General features: G+C 36.8%; 3 protein-coding genes across 4 annotated transcripts; all 3 read left to right on the plus strand.

Moving 5' to 3' along the window:
* The first annotated feature begins 358 nt into the window (after positions 1 to 358).
* LOC147522374 (GDSL esterase/lipase At4g10955-like) lies at positions 359 to 3,010 on the plus strand. Of its 2 annotated transcripts, none has more exons than XM_086593175.1 (4): positions 359 to 540; positions 732 to 813; positions 1,303 to 1,404; positions 1,827 to 3,010. In XM_086593175.1, the coding sequence occupies exons 3-4, from the start codon at positions 1,316 to 1,318 to the stop codon at positions 2,854 to 2,856; spliced, it is 1,119 nt and encodes a 372-aa protein (XP_086449301.1). In that variant the 5' UTR covers positions 359 to 540; positions 732 to 813; positions 1,303 to 1,315; the 3' UTR covers positions 2,857 to 3,010. The 2 variants fall into 2 exon arrangements, with proteins under 2 accessions (XP_086449301.1, XP_086449304.1); XM_086593178.1 differs by having other exon boundaries at positions 362 to 540; positions 732 to 968.
* A 6,901-nt stretch (positions 3,011 to 9,911) lies between these two features.
* Positions 9,912 to 10,925, plus strand: LOC147522375 (uncharacterized). Its single transcript, XM_086567608.1, has 2 exons — positions 9,912 to 10,532; positions 10,617 to 10,925. Exons 1-2 carry the CDS (start codon positions 9,912 to 9,914, stop codon positions 10,923 to 10,925), a joined length of 930 nt encoding a protein of 309 aa, XP_086423734.1.
* A 372-nt stretch (positions 10,926 to 11,297) lies between these two features.
* LOC147522376 (uncharacterized) lies at positions 11,298 to 11,933 on the plus strand. Its single transcript, XM_086567619.1, has one exon. It carries the CDS (start codon positions 11,298 to 11,300, stop codon positions 11,931 to 11,933), a length of 636 nt encoding a protein of 211 aa, XP_086423745.1.
* Positions 11,934 to 20,438: the final 8,505 nt, after the last annotated feature.

Below are 20,438 nucleotides of genomic sequence, written 5' to 3' on the forward strand. Positions count from 1 at the left end.
TCCGTGGTTCAAACTACCTCACTAAATCACTAATCAACTAATGGAATATTGTAGAATCAAATTTAACAATTGCATATATGTTAATTAGTTCTTACAATTGATTTGGGATGTTAAAATAAAAGAAGCAAGAAAACATAGGTGAAGAATATAGAAATTTAACAAGTCTACACGCCCGTATGAGTGGCGGGTAGAAAAATCTAAGCCACACGCCACACTGTGTGGCGGTTAGAAAATTTTTTCCCACACGTCTTTGGAAATGGCGGCTGGATGGCCTACCAAACTATTGGACTTAGCATTACAATAATAATAATAATAAAAAAGTATAAATGAAGGCAACGGTCTAATCCTTGTAAGTTGACATAGATGTTTCTCTCTCTCTTTGATCTCCCCACTTTCCATTCCTATTTAAGAAGCACAAATCTGTATTAGCACTTGTCCAATATCATCTCTGAATAACAATGTTGAGGGGACATTACAGTTACATTATTATCTATTGTTTTTCGCAATATTTTTTTTTTCAGAACATGTTCGGCCTTAAAGGTATTATTTGTCTTCTTCTTCATTCCAAACCTAGATCCATACTCTATTGTAAAACAATTTCACTTTAGATTTTGACTTTTGTTTTTTTCTTAGTATTATCTTTGCCACCTTGCAGTTGCAATAATTTTGTATATTTTTATATACTATTCTGAAAGTGACGCTAAACCAAACTTTTTATGTTGTTTTTCCAGTTTTCCTGTCTCCTGAGTGGCCAATTTGAAAGCATTTGAATTGTTTGTTCGTTGCCTCATTTGCTCCAGTTCTGTTTTTAGGGTATGTTTTTCTTCAATTAAAAATAAAAATCCGTTACATTCGTGTGGTAATTATTAGACGAATCTCTGCTGTTTTGAGGAGGAAAGTTTGTCTTTAGAGCTATGGAAGCAGTTTGAGTTCTGAATATTCAAGTTTTTCTTGGCCTTCTCTAATGGGTACATATACGTGATATGTAAATTTCTATTTATTCCTTTTCATGGTACTCGATGTTGACTTATATATTTGAATTTGGTAAACACATTTTAGAATGGTATTCAGCCAATCGTTCTTTAGTTCGTAGCAAATTTTTGGGACTGTATTCAAAATGAAAAGAGAGAATAGAGTTTGAAGAGAAAATCATTCTCTGTCCAAGAATATCTTCACTTGATGCATATTATCCAACCATGTATTTGGTAGATATTAAATTCTCAAGTCTCTGTCAATTTGGCGAAGGGGCTCTTCACCAGGAAATTAAGAAGCTTACGGTTTAACCGTTTATGCTATCTGCAGATTTCTTCTGGAGATGTCGGAAGGGATTGATGGAGTGACACAAAGGGTAATGAAAGATATATTTAACCTTTCAGGACCTTTACATCTCACTACTCTTGATTGGTAAAGACCTTTTTATCCATGCTTTTGTTCTCTCTCAAATTGGTGTGACTCTATGATATCTCTGTAACAGACTCCTGCATAGCCTGCTGAATATTTCACACTGATTTGGGCATTCAAAGTGAAGAGTCATAAGTAATTGGTTGGTTAGAATTGTTTCTGTCGTTACATTTTTCACAAAGAGATCCTATCTTTGTAGTTGGGTAACTATTTAGTTAAGATGTCTATACTCAATATGGCTATGACAGAGCTGTAGTGGGTGCCTTTGCTCATTGACGGACTCTAACCATCCTATCGGCTTGTTTTGTTGCTTCCTTCCGTGAATCCTTAGCGTGTATATTGACTAGTCAATAGCTTGTTTTAGTGGTTCCTTAGCTTGTATTGACTAAGGTCTAGTTGAAATGAAATTTTTTCTTTTTATGAAGGAAAAATGCAGATCACCGGAGATCTGTAGCTGCCTGCTTGGTCCATGGTGTGTATGTTTTAGAGCGAGACCGCCAAAAGAATCGTCAAGGACCCCATGCTCTTGCTTCTCCCTGGTGGAATTTCTTCCATTTTCAGTTGAACAAGAAGCTTGTGGATGTTGTCGATTCATCCATTTTCGGTGTGATATATGAATTTAAACCCCCATCTTCTGGTTGCATGCACTTGATACAAGACGCTCCAAAATACGTCATTGCTTTTCGGGGCACTATTATGAAGCGGGATTCTGGATGGCAGGATCTCAGATTGGATCTACACTTCATCCGGAATTGGCTTCATCGTACCTCCCGTTTTGAGATAGCCATGGGTGCAGTCCAGAATGTGGTTGCGAGATGTGGAGACTTGAATATCTGGATAGCTGGGCATTCATTAGGGTCTGCCATAGGAATGCTTGCCGGTAAAAGCATGGCCAGGACTGGTGTCTTTCTTGAGGCTTTTCTCTTCAACCCACCTTTCTTTTCATTAACCCACCTTCCATTCCTAAATGAAATAATTAGGAATGAAAAAGTGAAGCATATGCTCCGTATTGTAAGAAGTTTGGTCACAGCGAGACTTGCTGTGGTAATGAAAGGTCACAATCAGAGGCCGCGGTCGGATGACCCTTTCATTGCGTTGGCAGCATGGGTACCTTCTTTGTTTGTGCATCCAGCTGATCACATCTGTTCGGCGTATATTAACTATTTCGAGCATAGGAAATACATGGAGGACATAGGAGCTGAAGCCATTGAGAGGCTGGCCACTCAAAATTCATTACCAAATTTATGCTTGAAGGCAGTTGGGAGGGAGTCTGACGACCCATTGCATCTCCTTCCTTCAGCAAGTCTGACAGTCAATCCGAGTCGTGCAGTAGACTTTCAACAGGCTCACGGGATTCACAAATGGAGGGACTTTAAACAGGTTCACGGGATTCACCAATGGTGGAGTCCAGATTTGCATTTGCATTTGCAGTCCAAGCTATACCAATACAGTTGATGTATCTAATTATTAAGTTCTTTGTATGTGAAGCTAAAGAATCAGTTCTTTACTCATTTTATAGTTATTTATTTGTCGTAGACAGAATTGTAATATTGTTCTGGAGTTCAATTGAAAGTGTTATGAGAAATCTGAAAAGCACAATTAAGTTAAACATCCTCTCTCTCACAATTAAGTTCACAACTAAGGGCTGAACTTTTATTTGGATTCTCATCCTCACAAAAGTTGAGCTTATTTAAAACTTAAAAGAAGAGTGCAGAAGTTCTTCAACATTGTGTCTTATAACTTAAAACCTATGAATAACTTCGATATTTCTCAATGAGCTGACTTTTGTGAACAATGTTCTCTATGGTTGGAAGATCATAATTTCCTTAATAAAGGGGAAAACATCTTCATCATATCAATTGTGCGACAGTGTAAGTTCAATGGTGGTTGCAATGCGTCGTGTTGGGTCGGGTTCGTGTCGTGTCATATTCGGATAACGTGTTAGGAGAGCAAACCCAAACCCGACCCAATTACTAATCGTGTCGAGTTTGTCAAACCCAAACCCAATCCGCCTATATAACGGGTGACCCGCTAAGCCAGCGGGTCAATTTCATTTCACAGACAACTTGTATGGAAACTATTTAGTATTTCACGATTTTATTTATCAAAAAACTATATATAAAAAAATATGCATTAATTCTCAAAAACCATCCATAATTTAATTACATATTAATGAAAATTGAATAATGAAACATATCTTAGGGGTGCAAACGGATAGGTTCGGATTCGGATATGCATGTATCCGAATCCGAAAATTTATACCGATATCCGAATCCGAATCCGACGGATATTAAAAAATTTATCTGAATCCGATTTCGGATATCCGAATCGGATATCGGATAATATCCGATCCGGAAATTAATATTAATTAAAATTTTATTTGCTTTGAATCATTCATTTTACCACTATAAAAACTATTATAAATATATATATTTGTCATTTATTATTATTATTTTGTTATTATAGTTTTATATTATTAGTTTATGATTTTATATAATATTTTAGTCAATAATAAATAAATAAAATATAATAACTATTAATTTTTTAAATCGGATCGGATATTTTCGGATGTGGATATGGCAGCATCCGAATCCGTATCCGAAACCAGTTCAGAAATAAAATATTATCTGAATCCAAATCCGATATTCGAAATTTTCGGATAATATCCGATTTTTTGAATACGAATTCGAATATTTAGATATCCACTTGCACCCATATGACAGCTAATCTTTCTCCTTTTAGTCGTTTATTTTAGGTAGTTGGGATAATAGATGAGATTTTAGATCAATTTTGGATTGGATTCACAAACAACCTGTATACAAAATATTTAGTATTTCATGATTTTATTTATCAAAAAGCATATTTAAATATTTATATATATATATATATATATATATATATATATATATATATATACACACACACACACACACACACACACACACACACACATACATATATGTGTGTGTGTGTGTGTGTGTGTGTATTAATTTTAAAAAACCATTCATAATTCAATTACATATTAATGAAAATTTAATAACAAAACATATATTTATCGAATGAATCAATGTGACAGCTAATCCTTCTCCTTTTAGTCGTTTACTAGTTTTTTAGCCCGTTTTCATAAAATTGATTTGATTATTTTTAATATTTTTTGAATTATTATGTATCAAAAAAATTTAACTATATAATATTGTAATGATTAGTAGAAAGGGCGTTGAGACATAATAATATAGTATTAATAAAAGGAAAAAATAGCTCAACAAACATAATTAATTTGATTTATGACCAAACCACTGACAAATCCTAAAATTTAAAAGTAGAATCTATCTTTCTTTCATGCACAAATTCAAATTGGAAAAGTCATTGAACTCTTAAAATTTAATTGTCGACGACACTTTTTAGAACAGTTATTGATGCGGTATCTTTTCATTTGTAAAAGAACAGAAATCCGATGTTTATGATAGAAGAAACCAAATTTTCATTCATGTGGGGATTGTTAGAAAAATGGATTTGCTTTACACAAATCCATTGAGATATAAATAAGTAATTTGTCTTCCAAGCTAGTCACCCCACTTGAGATGAAATGAGTTTCTTTTGAAACAGTACGTAAAGTGAGAAAAACCTTTTTGAAAAGGTGCACTGGTTCGAAACAGTACATTATGCCAAAAAAATGAGACCTTTCGAAATGTGCACTATTTCAGAACAGTGCATCATGCCGAAAAGGTATGACACTTCGAAATAGGCACTGGTTCAAAACAGTGCTTTATGCCAAAATGGTTGGGTCCTTTCGAAACATGTGACTTTTCAAAGAGTTGTATACTTTTTCCCAAGAGTCACTGTGTTGTTCCGAAGAGACACCACTTACCTATAAATAGTGGATGAATTTAGAGAGAAAAAGACACCAAATCACACAGAGTTATGATCTTTCTCTTCTCCATCTGTTCTTAGTCAAATACTATGTTGTGTTCGATGATTCTATTGAATTGAAGTGCTAGCTTTCTATAGAAAAAAATGTGTTCTATCTTAGGAGACAGTTTCCCATCAACCTTCAAGTACCGTGAGGGGAAAAATTTGTCTTAAGGACATAGTGTATCTACACTAGGCTCGGATTTAACTAAGAACTACAAGACACTTACAAGACAAAAGATTTGTATAGGTTGCTAATTAGAAAGAGTAAGTACAATTAAATTGTATATTCCTAACATAAACATCATTACTAATAACAAATTAACTGCAAACGAGTTTTCAGTTTCACCATTTTTAAAATATTTATTTATTTATTGTTTATTATTGTTGAGATTTTTAATATAAGAAATCTGAGGGCTAACAAAATTTTCTTGTTAATACATGAATCACTTCTTATTTAGGGAGATGATATCAAGACGTTTAACGCCTTCATTATTTAATTCTAAATAAATATTTGTTAAATAGAATGTCATTAATATTAAAAACCATAAATGGTCTGTTTCTGTAAATAATAAATATGTGTTAATTTGATTGGATTTTAACAACCATTTATGGTATCATGCTAAGAGCATTTCTAGGTGGAGGTATCAATTGTAAATTTGCCCTCACCATTCGTAATAAACCATCTCTAGGTGAAGGCAAAGTTGGAGTCATCAAGTGTCTAGCTGCATCTGTAGAGGCAAATTTAGATGCGGGCAAATTTGCTAGTTTACCGCAGGATCGGTGGATCGTAGCCCCCCACACTTTGCTCAAAACCCCAGTGGTAACTGTTCACTCCAAAAAAAAAAAAAAAAAAAAAAAAGAGTAGTGAGAATTAGTGTTAGTAGCCCCCCCTATTGTTGAATCCTGCATCCGCCCCTACCAGAGAGTGTTACTCTTTTGCCTAAAATAGTGGTGTTGTATGGGTTTTTTTATTGGGCAACTCTTGCACTTTTTTTTAGGCAAAGCAAAGTTTTATTAATTTAAAAACACTAATTTGGGACCCATTTTAACAAAAAAGATATTCAAAATAAAAATAGGTCTCTCTATTAACTAGATTTGCTTCTACCACCTAGAGTTGGTCATGCCGATATTTATTTCAAATTTAGTCTCAAAACATGACACTTGATGCCTCCACCACTTAGAGATGCTCTAACGAAATTTTTAAAGAAAAGTTTGACCGAATTTTAATAAGCAAGGAAACCCAATTCAGGGCTTGACGGTGGTATGAGCCAATATCAATGCTATGCATGGTTTATCAAAAAAAAAATGCTATGCATGGATGTAATTAAGCAGTGGGACCCTGGGCACCCATCTCATCAGTGACGACACCATAAACCATGGGCCTTTCTAGAACTAGAAAGTACTGTTAGTCAAAACCACAATCGTTTTCTGGTAATAAACGATGGGCTACCAGAACCTGAGTTCCAAACCATGGGCCGAAGGTACTTGACAAAGAAGAAAAAAGTGAAAAACAAAAAAGAACAAAACAAAATATTAAATGAACTCACATGTTGGAGCTTGGCCACGAGCCAGACCCAACACTTTCCTCTCAAGTCCTCAGCATCTAATTTATGCCAAGATCTCTCAAACCATCACCATTCAAAAGCTATCTGCCAATAAATTATAAGGTAATTTCTCAAATAGACTATGATAATGTCAATTCCTTCTCAATTAGACCACGCCCATACATTTTGACTTTTCAAAGGTTTTTTGGACGGTTTTGCCTTTGGTTGTATTTTGAGACAAAACCGACGTGGAACTGCTACACTCTCTGACCTACCTGGTACACGCAATCTTTGGGTGCACTTGGTGATTATGACTGACCACAACGAATTAGCCGTTCGATTACCCTAGTGATACGTATCGCCGACATTATTTAGATAAAAATATAAATGAAGTAGTCGAAGCTAAGTTAGATATATTATGTAGCAATTGTTATAACTACTTGTTTCGACCCCCACCTACGTGGCAAATGTCCATTAGTAGGGGTCTCTATTTTATTCATTTAATCGACAGGGTTAAAGCCCAATTTGCAATACCATGGATCAATGTACAGGCCCATTAACTTACATGTGTCTAAGGTTGAACCTTAGCCACATGGCTTGCCACTAATGTACATTGATTTATGTCCAGATTCATTTCTTATCAAAGAGATAATTATCAGTTGAGAGTTATATTCTATCACAATTACTCAAGCTACAAGATTACTTGAGCTACAATGACTCTCTACTCTACCTCTATAAATACCAAACTATTTTTCATAAGGAACTACGTGGAAACTTGATCCCTAGATAATATATCTTGGGTACATAGGCAGCCATTATCTTGGTTCAGTTTCATCTCCCCCAACATCAAATTCCTCTGTTTCTTAGTGCGTTCTTTACCATTGCTCTAGTTGTATTGAAGCAGTTTACTGCCGAAACACTACTATTAGCAACATTATTTATACCCATTACATGGAATCTCTAGGTGTACTTGGTGATTGTGACTGACCACAACGAATTAGCCGTTCGATTACCCTAGTGATACGTGTCGCCGACATTATTTGGATAAAAATATAAATGAAGTAGTCGAAGCTAAGTTGGATATATTATGTAGCAATTGTTATAACTACTATCAACAACATTATTTATACCCATTACTTATTTTTGATTCACAAAAATGGGAATAGTACCCTAACATGAACCTCGATATTTGGTTCAACCTTCAAAAGTTTAGACAAGTATCCACTTTTGTTTAAGGTTTTCTTGGTTTTTTCTTCTTCCCTCCTGTTTGAAATGGAGGAGAACATCACACATTCACATAAAAAAGGTAGGTTTTGTTTTAACTTACCCTTTAAAAACTTATCTATCTCATCTTGGATGTTGGGTTGTAGAGTTTGGTTTGTTGGGTTTTGTTTCAATGTAGTGTTGAGGTTCTATCGTTATTTTCAAGTAAATATTATAGCTTTCAATGGTTTTCGGGTTTCCATGTTGATTCTTTCGTTGTTGTTAAGGTTTTTTTAGAATATTATTGTCATAAAAGTGTAATAGTATTAAATGCGAAAACTTTTATATTGTATTCAATGTGAGAACTCTTACAGGTGCTTCCTTCGATGTTCTTATTCATTATGATGGTGAGATGAAAGCAGCAAACATGGGGTGATGAAGTATGTCGGAGGTGAGGTGAAATTGAGAGTGTGTGATGTCGACATTTCTTATGAAAGATTCATTAGTCTTATGGAAGCTGTAAGTTCGAGTAGGTGGCCGAGTTTCTCTTTGCAGTACCTGATGAACAAGTGCCCTTGTCGAATCGACGAACAAACTGACTATGCCAACATGATTACGAGACAGAAGAAGAACCCAACCAAAGCTATGCTAGTTTGGGTTATCAAGGAAGCGTGTGTTGTAACACCACCTTCTCAAGGACCACGAAGAGCTACAACATCTACTCCTGGTGCACCGAGTATGAAAAAGAAAAAAGTAGCTATTAAGTTGTTTAAAGAACAAATCCCTACAAGTGTTTCCCAGAGAGAAGCCATGAGTGAAAATATTTCATATGAATGGAAAGAGATTCCTACAGGGCCTTCTCCGCGAAAACAAATTTTTTTGAAAGAAAAGATGTTAGCTCGTACGAAAACCTGTGCCAAACCATTACAACTTGTGGATAAAGCAATAGGTTCGTAATTCTATTTGTTTATATTGTATTTAGTGATAGTAAAGGACATGCTTGCTGATAGTTTTGAACTGAATGTTCTTTTGACAATGTTATGCTCACCAGATAATCCCCTTGAGCAACAAACAAGTGGTGTTCATCAAGTGGAACATGATGAGATTCATGAAGTTGCTGAACCTCACAACTTGTCGACATTTAAAAAGATCATGGCAGGTGAGAGTTGGACCACATGTGCTTAAGGAACATAATGCTGATAATGGTATGTGTACTTACTGAGTGTTGGTTGAAACATCGATTTTTGGCCTGAGGAAGTGTCAACTGAAGTGGGAAGTTCACCGGAAACCTTTTCAGATAGAATAGAAGCAACTATACTTCCTTATTTGTTTGAAGGTTCATGGTTTCTATGTTTCAAGTATCATATAGTCTTGTTGCTGATATATTCTTTACTAATATATTGCAGCGAAATCCAATGCGGACTTTGGTGAAATTGGTGTTGGAGATCTTGATCAACCTGATTATGATAACTTTGATAGCCAAAATCCGTATGGAGATGCAATGGTCATTCCTGACGAATATAGAATTGCCACCAATGGAACTATTGATGAGATTGTGGGTGATGGAGATGAAGTTGAAATAGAAGAAGAAGATGTGGTAGTATTGGATGGGCCTGTTGATGATGAAGGTGTCATAGGGCAAGAAGGAGTCATGGATGATGATGATGATAGTGAAGTCCAGGTATTGGATGGAGATGATGGTGATCGATGGTCTACTCCGAACTGTGGTGAAAGGGGGCAAGAAGGAGTCATGGATGATGATGATGATAGTGAAGTCCAGGTATTGGATGGAGATGATGGTGATCGATGGTCTACTCCGAACCGTGGTGAAGAATTTTTTGGGGCACGCCTATGACAATTACTAAGAATGGCGAAGGACGACAAAGTCAGTTTGATTTTGATTTGGAGGGAATGGTTGATGATGTGGTAGTTTCACCTATTGACTTGAAATCCGAAGACTTACATCAAGGATGTCAGAATCTCGACTCTTCCCATAGTCCGAAGACCCCTGAAGGTACTGGTGTGGATGTTACTCCTGCTCATTTGCAGGTGAAGTTTATCCCTCCTAAGGTTGGACAACAGTACCTTACTCGAGATGATCTCATCAAAGACATGAAGTCGTATGCAATAGTAAACATGTTTGATTTGCGTCGTGCAAGTACTGCTCTTGAAAGGGTGGTGATGAAGTGTAAGGCTGTTGGATGTACATTTCATATGTATGCAAAACCGGCCACTGGTTATGATATATGGGTTATTATAACCTTGATAGAGGCACACACTTGTCCACAAGATGGAGTTGTTGCAACTAATGGACAAGCAAATGCTAAGTGGGTCTCAGAAGTTATTAAGTCGAAACTAAAGGACAACGTGGAATTGTGTCCAAGACAGTTGCAGCTGGAGGTGAAGAACTCACACCATACCAAAGTATCTTATAAAGTTGCATGGAAAGCCAAAGAAATTGCAATGCAGAAGGTATTAGACTTCAAACAATCAGCAAGTACTGAGTGGATATGTAGTAACAGATAACTTACATTGGTTTGCCTTGTTTTCGTGTAGATAAGGGGAAGCTTCTCTCAGTCGTACCAAATGTTGCCAAATTACTGTAAAGAACATAAAAGGGTTGATCCAGATTGTTACACCGAGCTATTGACGTCGTTATCTCCTGAGCACAAGTTTGAACGCATTTTCTTGTGTTATGGGGTAACTGTCCGTGTTTACAAAAGATGTCTCCGCAAGTTGATTATGATTGATGGGACATTCATGAAAGGTAGATACAAGTCAGTTATCCTCACCACTCTAGCTGCTGATGGTGACAGCCATGTTTTCCCAATTGCAGTTGCGATAGCCCCGAAAGAAAATAATTAACACTGGGATTAGTTTCTCGAGAAGTTGAGAGACCATGTCGTTGGGACTGAGGAGAAATTTGTGCTTATGTCTGATAGGCATCAAAACATTCTTCAAACCGTGCCTAAAATCCTTCCTAATGCTACACATTGCTTTTGTGCACAACATATCTCAAACAATGTCAGTAAGGAAGACACAAAAGGGAAGGTGAAGAGGGTGGCTGAAACTTATGAGAAAGCTAATTTTGTTTGAATCCAGAGTCACATATCTTGTAGCGATCCGAAGGGGTACGCAAAGCTTGTTAAGATTCTGAAAGAGTCATAATCCTGTGCATTTGCTCCAATGAGAAGGTATGGTATTTGCTATACAAATCACATTGAGAGTTAGAACAAGATGATACTGCCAGAGCGAGCAATGCCTGTTACATCTCTTCTAAACGGAATTCGGTTGAACATAATCAAACACTTCTATGACTATAGGCTGATGGCTTCAAAGCTTAAGAGCAAACTGACCAAATATGCGGAGGATGTGATTGTCAATTCAAGATACGTTGGTCGTCCGTTCACAGTTTCGAGGGCAACTGAGTATGTTTACTCTATTGTAAGTATAGATCGTACTGACACTGTAGACCTATTCAACAAGACATGTACTTGTGGTTTCTTCCAACAAGTTGGTCTTCCTTGTAGCCATGCTATGAAGGCAATCGATGACGGTAAATTCTCTGTATATGACTATTGCTTGCATTGGTACACAAAAGAAACTATGATGGACACTTATCGAGAAGAGTGGAAACCAATAAGAGGTAAAGAACAATGGGTTTGGGTTTTTGATGGAATCATGGTCAAACCACCCGTAGATAAGGTCATGCCTGGCAGGCCAACGAAGAAAAGAAAGCGAGCTAAAGGAGAGGGGGTTCAATGCAAAAAAGAAGGTGTTCTCGTTGTGGTGGTCTTGGACACAACATGGCAACATGCACAAGGGCCACTGATGATACAAAATGGATTGATTTTTCAGTTGGAGTTCCACTAGATTTTGAATATGAAGAGTTTATATGATTATGGGTTGCAATACGTAGGTAGAATGCAAGACAATGTCAGCTATTTTGATTACTTGAAAATTACCAGGTCAAGTTACATACATCTTTTTGTCGGTTCATAATGTTCTATGTACTGACATGTTATTATAATATTAATATCAGGAACAAGTACATATATATGAACTTAATCTCTAATAGATAACTTCTTAACAAGTTTGCTCACATTTTGAACATTGCCTTCGATATTCATTTTAACTGGACCATCAATGGTGACCGTCAAGTGGTCGTCCTCAACAAGTCCTTTTCCAAGTGCACTTCCAATAGGTTGTTTATCCTTGGTCTCTCTACCTGCTAGACCAATCCATCTAAAACCTTTGCACCATTCACCACTCACCATTTGCCTGCATGAGAGATACCGTCTCCCCAGACTGCATTCCTTTTTACTGACTGCATACCACATATTTGTGGTGAAGCATCTTGGACACTTATTAATATTTGCCCATGGACAATTGATTTTCCAATGGCCAATTGATCCGCACCCAAAACAATTGTCTGTTGATCTTGCTGAATCCACAGTTGCCTTATTACTGCTAGAACCTTCACCTTCTCCTTCTCCCTCTCCCCCACCCATTTTGTTGGACACAAAAAATAGAAATAGAAATGAAATACATACCCAATGAAATACAAGTCCGAGTGACTACTAATATAGCAATATTTTCAGGCCCAAAAGGTTTCCCGCCCAAAAGTTCCCACCCAAAATGTAACGCCCGTATTTTTAAATATGTATTTTTCTATTTTATTAATTAATTAAATTTATTTTATTTTCAAAATTCGTCGGATTGGACTCGGGATACGTGGGCCTGGTTTTTGGGCCCGAGTCTGTGTTGGGCTTGGGTTTCGGACCCAAGTATATAAACACATTTTTCTAGAAAATAGGGTTCCTGGAGAATAAAATATATTAAAAATGGAGGCAGAGAGAGAAGCTGGTTTGCTGGAGAGGTGGAGCGCGACGGCTCGGACTCGGAGGAATTTCGTCGAGCTGTTCATTATTGTGAGTAGTTACGTTTTTATTTTTATATCGAAACTAGAGTTTTACGCGTGAACAAAAACCTTTACTGCCGATTTTCGATCAGTTTTCTACTTATGTATTTTCTGTCGATACCTTTTTTTTGTTTTATTGAAAACTGTGGGAATCCTTAGTTAAACTGTCGAGGCTTTTCGGGTTGTTACTGGCGGCTAAAGCCCCTAAGTAATGAATCCCCCCTCTGTCCGGTATGCATTACTGTGATACTGTGGAGTAGGGATACATTGTTATGAACTGTTTTGGTTGGTGGTTGGGGTAGAATCGGCGGTGGCTATTGATGGTGGGTGGAAGGTGGCTGCCGATTGGGTTTGTGTGTTGTGGTTGGACGAAATACGGTGGGGAGCTTGGAGGCGTTGATGGCGCCGGCGGTTGGGCTGTTTGTGGGTTGGGTTTTGTTTGGATTTTTCGTTGTTGTGAACTGATTTGTTTGTGTTATGGGTTGGTGGTTGTAGGATTGAGTAGTGCTGCGATGGTGGGCTGTCGAGTGAAGGTTGGGGAAGCCATTAATGGCGTTACTGATATACTGGAGTTGAACTTTTGTAGTGTTCATTGGTTGGAATTCGTCGGCTTGGAAGGGATTGTGTGTGATGGCTAGGGTAGTGTGTGTGAGGGCTGTAAATGGGGTCGAGTGAAGCTTGAAACAAGCTTTAATGGAGGCCGAAATTCCTAGATCTAGTTTTGAGGGAGTATGGGAATTTGATGATTTGGGGTTATCGTTTTCATTAAAAGTGTGTGGTTTTTGTTTGTGAGTGAAACCGATATGATGAAGTGGGAGATGGTGGTGGCCGGATTTTTGGTGGTGGTGGAGGAGAAAAACAGGAGGGAGAAGATGAACAGTGATTTGGGTGTGGGCTTGGGCCTAATTGGTTGGGCCAAACCCCTTATTGTTAGCTTGGGCCGAAATTCTTATAGTTTTGTTTAGGCCCGATTTTAATTAAATTGTTGGGCCAGTTATAATATTTGATTTGGGGACCAGTTTAAATTTAAAGTTTTTGGACCGAACCACTTAACTGTTTTTGGGCCCGTTTCTGATATTGCTTGGGCCAGTCCATATAATTTAATATAGATTCCATTTGGGTCGGGTAGAATTAATAAATTGGTTTTAGACTTTTGGGTTCTAAGGTTTGGGCTTGGCCAGTTGGGTCCGAACCATGACCTTGGCCATGAGCCCATGAGCCATGCACCTTTGACCTTAGCCATGAACTATGGCTATGACCATGAACTTGTCGAACACGAAAACGACAGTTTGACTTTGACTTGGACAGTTTGACTTTGACTTGGATAGTTTGACTTTGACCGTTTGACTTTGACTAGGACAGTTTGACTTTGACCATCGACCGTTGACTTTGACGGTTGACTTTGACCTTTGACCATGGACGGTTGACTTTCACCTTTGAATTTGACGATGACAGTTTGACTTTGACCATGACATGTTGAGTTTGACCTTGACCATGAGGTGTTGACCTCGACCGACGACCGATTGACTTTGACTTTGACCGATGGATTTGTGAATGTTGACTTTTCCAGTTTTTCATATGTTTGTTTATATGGATATATATAGTAATAAAATACTGTCGGATATTGTATAACTTGGTTGGTAAATTATCTAATTTAGATTTGACGTGAGTAGTGTGTAAAGCATATTGGGCTTTGATTGTGGACTGTGGACTGTTTAATTGTACTACGTTTTATGTTGTATATTATATGGACATATGTAGTAATAAAATGCTGTGGAAGCTTGTATAACTTTGGTTGTCATTATCTAAGAAAGATTTGACCTTGATGTTGTGTATTTTTTACACGTGACGATATTGAGATGTTAGGAGACATTATATTCCTAATACGTTATAATAAAAATGTATGCGATACGTTGAAGCATTGTGACATGATATAATATCTTTGGGATAGTTATATTATTCTTGCAATATCATGGAGAAATGTATATATACACTCCATTATTTTATATGTGAGATGCTAATATAGTATTGGTGAATATTTGCCGGAGTGTGGTGTAGTGCAATAATATATTGTACGTGAAAGAATGAAAATGATTATGAGGTAACGAGATATTTCTATGTATTGTGGCTTAGTGCAATAAGGTAATTGACACCGCGTGGTATAGTAGAAATGATTATGAGTCATTAATGTATGACACTGAATAAGTTTACGAATCGAAAATCCTAGAAACCCGACTACCACAACTCATGTGATTGGCCCTTCCGGGCGTTTGGTTAATCTGAATGGCCTTCGGCTGCCCTTCCGGCGTTTCGGTTAATCTGAATGGGCCTTCGGGTGACCCGGCGTTTCAATAAAGTGAATGGCCCCTCCTCTGGCGATCGAATAGTGGCTTGATTATTCCGTTCGCAAAATAGAACGATGATCGCAATAATATTTTATCTTAGAATAGTGCGCGGTTTACATTTGGCTTCCGTGTGTGAGGATTTACGGTGTCGCGGCATCCGCTTCGTGGGTAGTTACGCACCGAGTGGCTCATTATGTAAGGGAGGCATGTGGATGTACATGTTCGGCGTTGGGTTGCGATTGTGGTAGGAAACTAGGTAAGACATAGATCTGACGTGATTTTAGGACACACAAAGAAAGCTTGAATTAATATAATTATGGTAATATATTTGTTTCTTGATGTAGTCTGTAGATAGATGATTATATATGGTTTTTGCGTAAGGGTGGGTCAAACTAATTACTTGGCGAGAGGCGACCCCCACTCGTGATTGAGCATGAAATGAGAATGCATATATAATACGTTTGTTTGGTTATTTGTTTAGTTGAACCTAAAGCCTCGAGGGAGGAACTACGCCTTATTTATTATGTGTATAGTTTGTTGTGTGGTTAGTGGGAAGTTAAAAGCCTCGATTGGAGGAACTACACTGCCTTAATTATTATTCTTAAGGTTGTTGTATTAGTGGTTGGAAGTTAAGGTGTGCCGGTGGAGGAACTAACTGCCTTATTTGTCAGGTATATATATGTATTATTATATGTTGTTTTTAGTATTACTCACACCAAAGATTGTTTATAATGTCGACCGATTTGCATGTTTGTTTATCGGGTGTGTTCATTAAATGAACATAGTTGATAAGTCTTGACAGGTTTAGTGATGAAGAAGATTGGTTGCTGCTTGTGGTTTGCGTTAGCATTGCATCTCAGGTTGTGTTTTGTTTTCCCTTGAGGTGATATAGATTTTCAGTTGAGATAATATTATTTGCATTTTCATTTGTAAATTGTTTTATAATGAAGAGGACTTTGTATAAGTTAAAATTTTTATTGGTTTTTAATTATCCGCATATTTTAAAACTGTTTATGGGTTTTTGGGAGTGGAGAGTGCGTCACACCTCGGAAATCGAAGAGTCGGGAACAAATAATGTTTTTCCGAATTCTGTCGAAATTCGGGGTGTGACAGTTTGGTATCAGAGCATTTGGTTAGCTTAGACTAGGGTGAGTCTAGGTGATTCTCGGATCGTGGTTTATGGGTAGTGTTTAAGAAGTTTTGTTTTCAAAAACTATTTCATTTAGTTGTTTTGTTTTTACAAAGAAAAATGAAAAAGAGATATAGAAATAAAGAGAGTCAATATTTTTCTTGATTGGATTGTATGTGTAATGTGTATATTTACATTAGTTACTCTTGTGGAGTGCATATGAAATGATTTCTTATTTTTCCTTAGCATATGAGGAGTGGTTATATGTGTAATATGTTAATTATTAATGGATTTGATCAAGATGATGTGTGCTGTTACAATATCGTTTTATTGTTGGTGTTCGTTTTCACATGGATTAGGGATTAAGTGTGATAACCCGTCTACGTGAACTTTGTATTTAAGTGTTATGTTATTATTCAAGAAATAATAAGATATTTAATCTATATTGAATGAGTTGTATTATCGGATGGTTTTGTGACGCACTAAGTAAGGAACTAATTGCCTCGATGTTGGAGGAACTATCTAAGCCCACTCGTGCATTGTAATGGATGAATAGTATTTTTAAAGTATAAGAGATTAATCTGTTAGAGGTGATTAGTTAGAAATAGATTGAATATAATAATAAAATATCGTGTAGTATTTTTTGAGATGTGTATACTTATGCGATATACGTGTATTCTTTTGAGATGTGTATACTTTTGCGTATACACGTGTATTCTTTTTGAGATGTGTATACTTGCGTATACACATTTTTTATATTATTGTATATATGTGAACTATTACCGTGCGTATGTGATTATTAATATTGTTTTACCAAGAAAACATGCATGTGTAGGTTGTTTTTCTTAAGGTCACGTTATTAATGATTAATTAAAATAATGGTGATAATTGTTATTTTTAAACTATATTGGAATTTATGTAGAGGATGTCTTAATATAATGATGATCTTATTTCAACAACAAACGGATATGTATGTTGTCTTATAAGTGTGTCGTGCTTATAAATTATGACATGATTGATTAATATCGTTAAATTAGTTTCACATGATTTTGGCATATTCGAGTATTTACTCTTAATTGTTTTGTTTCAGTCTATATGATTTTGATAGAGGAATATGAAAAAAAAATATTTGTTTTTGAATACGTGCTATATTTGATCCAGTTGCAAGCATGAATTAGGATTCAAGGGTTGTTTTAAATTTAATATTTCTGAGAGCATGACTAAATTAAATATAAAGTTTTATTGTAGTATCAATGACAGGAGTGACATTTTGTTTTAAGTGTGTTAGGACACTAATTTTCTTTTATGCATGATAATAAAAAAACGCCATAATGTTTTATGTCGGGATGAACTTTCCCCATATTATGGATTAGTTATGTAGAATATTATTTTTCGTAGAGTTGCTACGTGTCAAGAAACTGCATGCTAAAAAGATAAGGATGTAATTATCTTACGTTTAAGTGACAGTAATAATTTATTTTAATATAGACAGTTAAACTATAATAGGTTTTGTAATGGCATGAGAATATATATTCTGGAATTGTTTAAAATAATTAATACCAATGTTATCTTGTTTAAGTTTAATCAACGTGCATTCTTGGGTATGTTCTAAGTTAATAACCAACGTTATTTGTTCGTATAGCTTTACTTCCGAATCTCGGGACGAGATTCTTTTGAGATGTGTATAGCTGTAACGCCCGTATTTTTAAATACGTATTTTTCTATTTTATTAATTAATTAAATTTATTTATTTTCAAAATTCGTCGGATTGGACTCGGGATACGTGGGCCTGGTTTTTGGGCCCGAGTCTGTGTTGGGCTTGGGTTTCGGACCCAAGTATATAAACACATTTTTCTAGAAAATAGGGTTCCTGGAGAATAAAATATATTAAAAATGGAGGAGGCAGAGAGCTTCGGGTTTCTTCGGAGAGGTGGAGTTGACGGCTCGGACTCGGAGGAATTTAGTCCGAGTACATTCATTATTGTGAGTAGTTACGTTTTTATTTTTATATCGAAACTAGAGTTTTACGCGTGAACAAAAACCTTTACTGCCGATTTTCGATCAGTTTTCTACTTATGTATTTTCTGTCGATACCTTTTTTTTGTTTTATTGAAAACCGTGGGAATCCTTAGTTAAACCGTCGAGGCTTTTCGGTTGTTATTCGGGCGGCTAAAGCCCCCTAAGTAATGAATCCCCCCTCATCAAAGATATGCATTCTTGATAATCTTGTGGAGTAGGGATACATTGTTATGAACTATTTTGGTTGGTGGTCGGGTAGAATCGGCGGTGGCTATTGATGGTGGGTGGAAGGTGGCTGCCGATTGGGTTTGTGTGTTGTGGTTGGACGAAAATCTGATTGGGGAGCTTGGGCGCGTTGATGGCGCCGGCGGTTGGGCTGTTTGTGGGTTGGGTTTTGTTTGGATTTTTCATTGTTGTGAACTGATTTGTTTGTGTTATGGGTTGGTGGTTGTAGGATTGAGTAGTGCTGCGATGGTGGGCTGTCGAGTGAAGGTTGGGGAAGCCATTAATGGCGTTACTGATATACTGGAGTTGAACTTTTGTAGTGTTCATTGGTTGGAATTCGTCGGCTTGGAAGGGATTGTGTGTGATGGCTAGGGTAGTGTGTGTGAGGGCTGTAAATGGGGTCGAGTGAAGCTTGAAACAAGCTTTAATGGAGGCCGAAATTCCTAGATCTAGTTTTGAGGGAGTATGGGAATTTGATGATTTGGGGTTATCGTTTTCATTAAAAGTGTGTGGTTTTTGTTTGTGAGTTAAACCGATATGATGAAGTGGGAGATGGTGGTGGCCGGATTTTTGGTGGTGGTGGAGGAGAAAAACAGGAGGGAGAAGATGAACAGTGATTTGGGTGTGGGCTTGGGCCTAATTGGTTGGGCCAAACCCCTTATTGTTAGCTTGGGCCGAAATTCTTATAGTTTTGTTTGGGCCCGATTTTAATTAAATTGTTGGGCCAGTTCTAATATTTGATTTGGGGACCAGTTTAAATTTAAAGTTTTTGGACCGAACCACTTAACATTTTTGGGCCCGTTTACGATATTGCTTGGGCAATCCATATAATTTAATATAGATCCCATTTGGGTCGAGTAGAATTAATAAATTGGTTTTAGACTTTCGGGTTCTAAGGTTTGGGCTTGGCCAGTTGGGTCTGAACCATGACCTTGGCCATGAGCCCATGAACCATGCACCTTTGACCTTAACCATGAACTATGGCTATGACCATGAACCTGTCGAACACGAAAACGACAGTTTGACTTTGACTTGGACAGTTTGACTTTGACAGTTTGACTTTGACTTGGATAGTTTGACTTTGACCGTTTGACTTTGACTAGGACAGTTTGACTTTGACCATCGACCGTTGACTTTGATGGTTGACTTTGACCTTTGACCATGGACGGTTGACTTTCACCTTTGACTTTGACGATGACAGTTTGACTTTGACCATGACATGTTGAGTTTGACCTTGACCATGAGGTGTTGACCTTTGACCGTTGACCGTTGACCGTTGACTGTGAATGTTGACTTTTCCAGTTTTTCATATGTTTGTTTATATGGATATATATAGTAATAAAATACTGTCGGATATTGTATAACTTGGTTGGTAAATTATCTAATTTAGATTTGACGCGTGAGTAGTGTAAAAGCATATTGGGCTTTGATTGTGGATGAATTTGTTTAATTGTTTAATTTTTACGTTTATATTGTATATTATATGGACATATGTAGTAATAAAATGCTGTGGAAGCTTGTATAACTTTAGTTGTCATTATCTAAGAAAGATTTGACCTTGATGTTGTGTATTTTTGACACGTGACGATATTGAGATGTTAGGAGACATTATATTCCTAATACGTTATAATAAAAATGTATGCGATACGTTGAAGCATTGTGACATGATATAATATGCTGGGATAGTTATATTACTGCAATATCATGGAGAAATGTATATACACTCCATTATTTTATAT

This window comes from Coptis chinensis, chromosome 1, assembly GCF_015680905.1.
Source record: "Coptis chinensis isolate HL-2020 chromosome 1, ASM1568090v1, whole genome shotgun sequence".
Classification (NCBI taxonomy): domain Eukaryota; kingdom Viridiplantae; phylum Streptophyta; class Magnoliopsida; order Ranunculales; family Ranunculaceae; genus Coptis; species Coptis chinensis.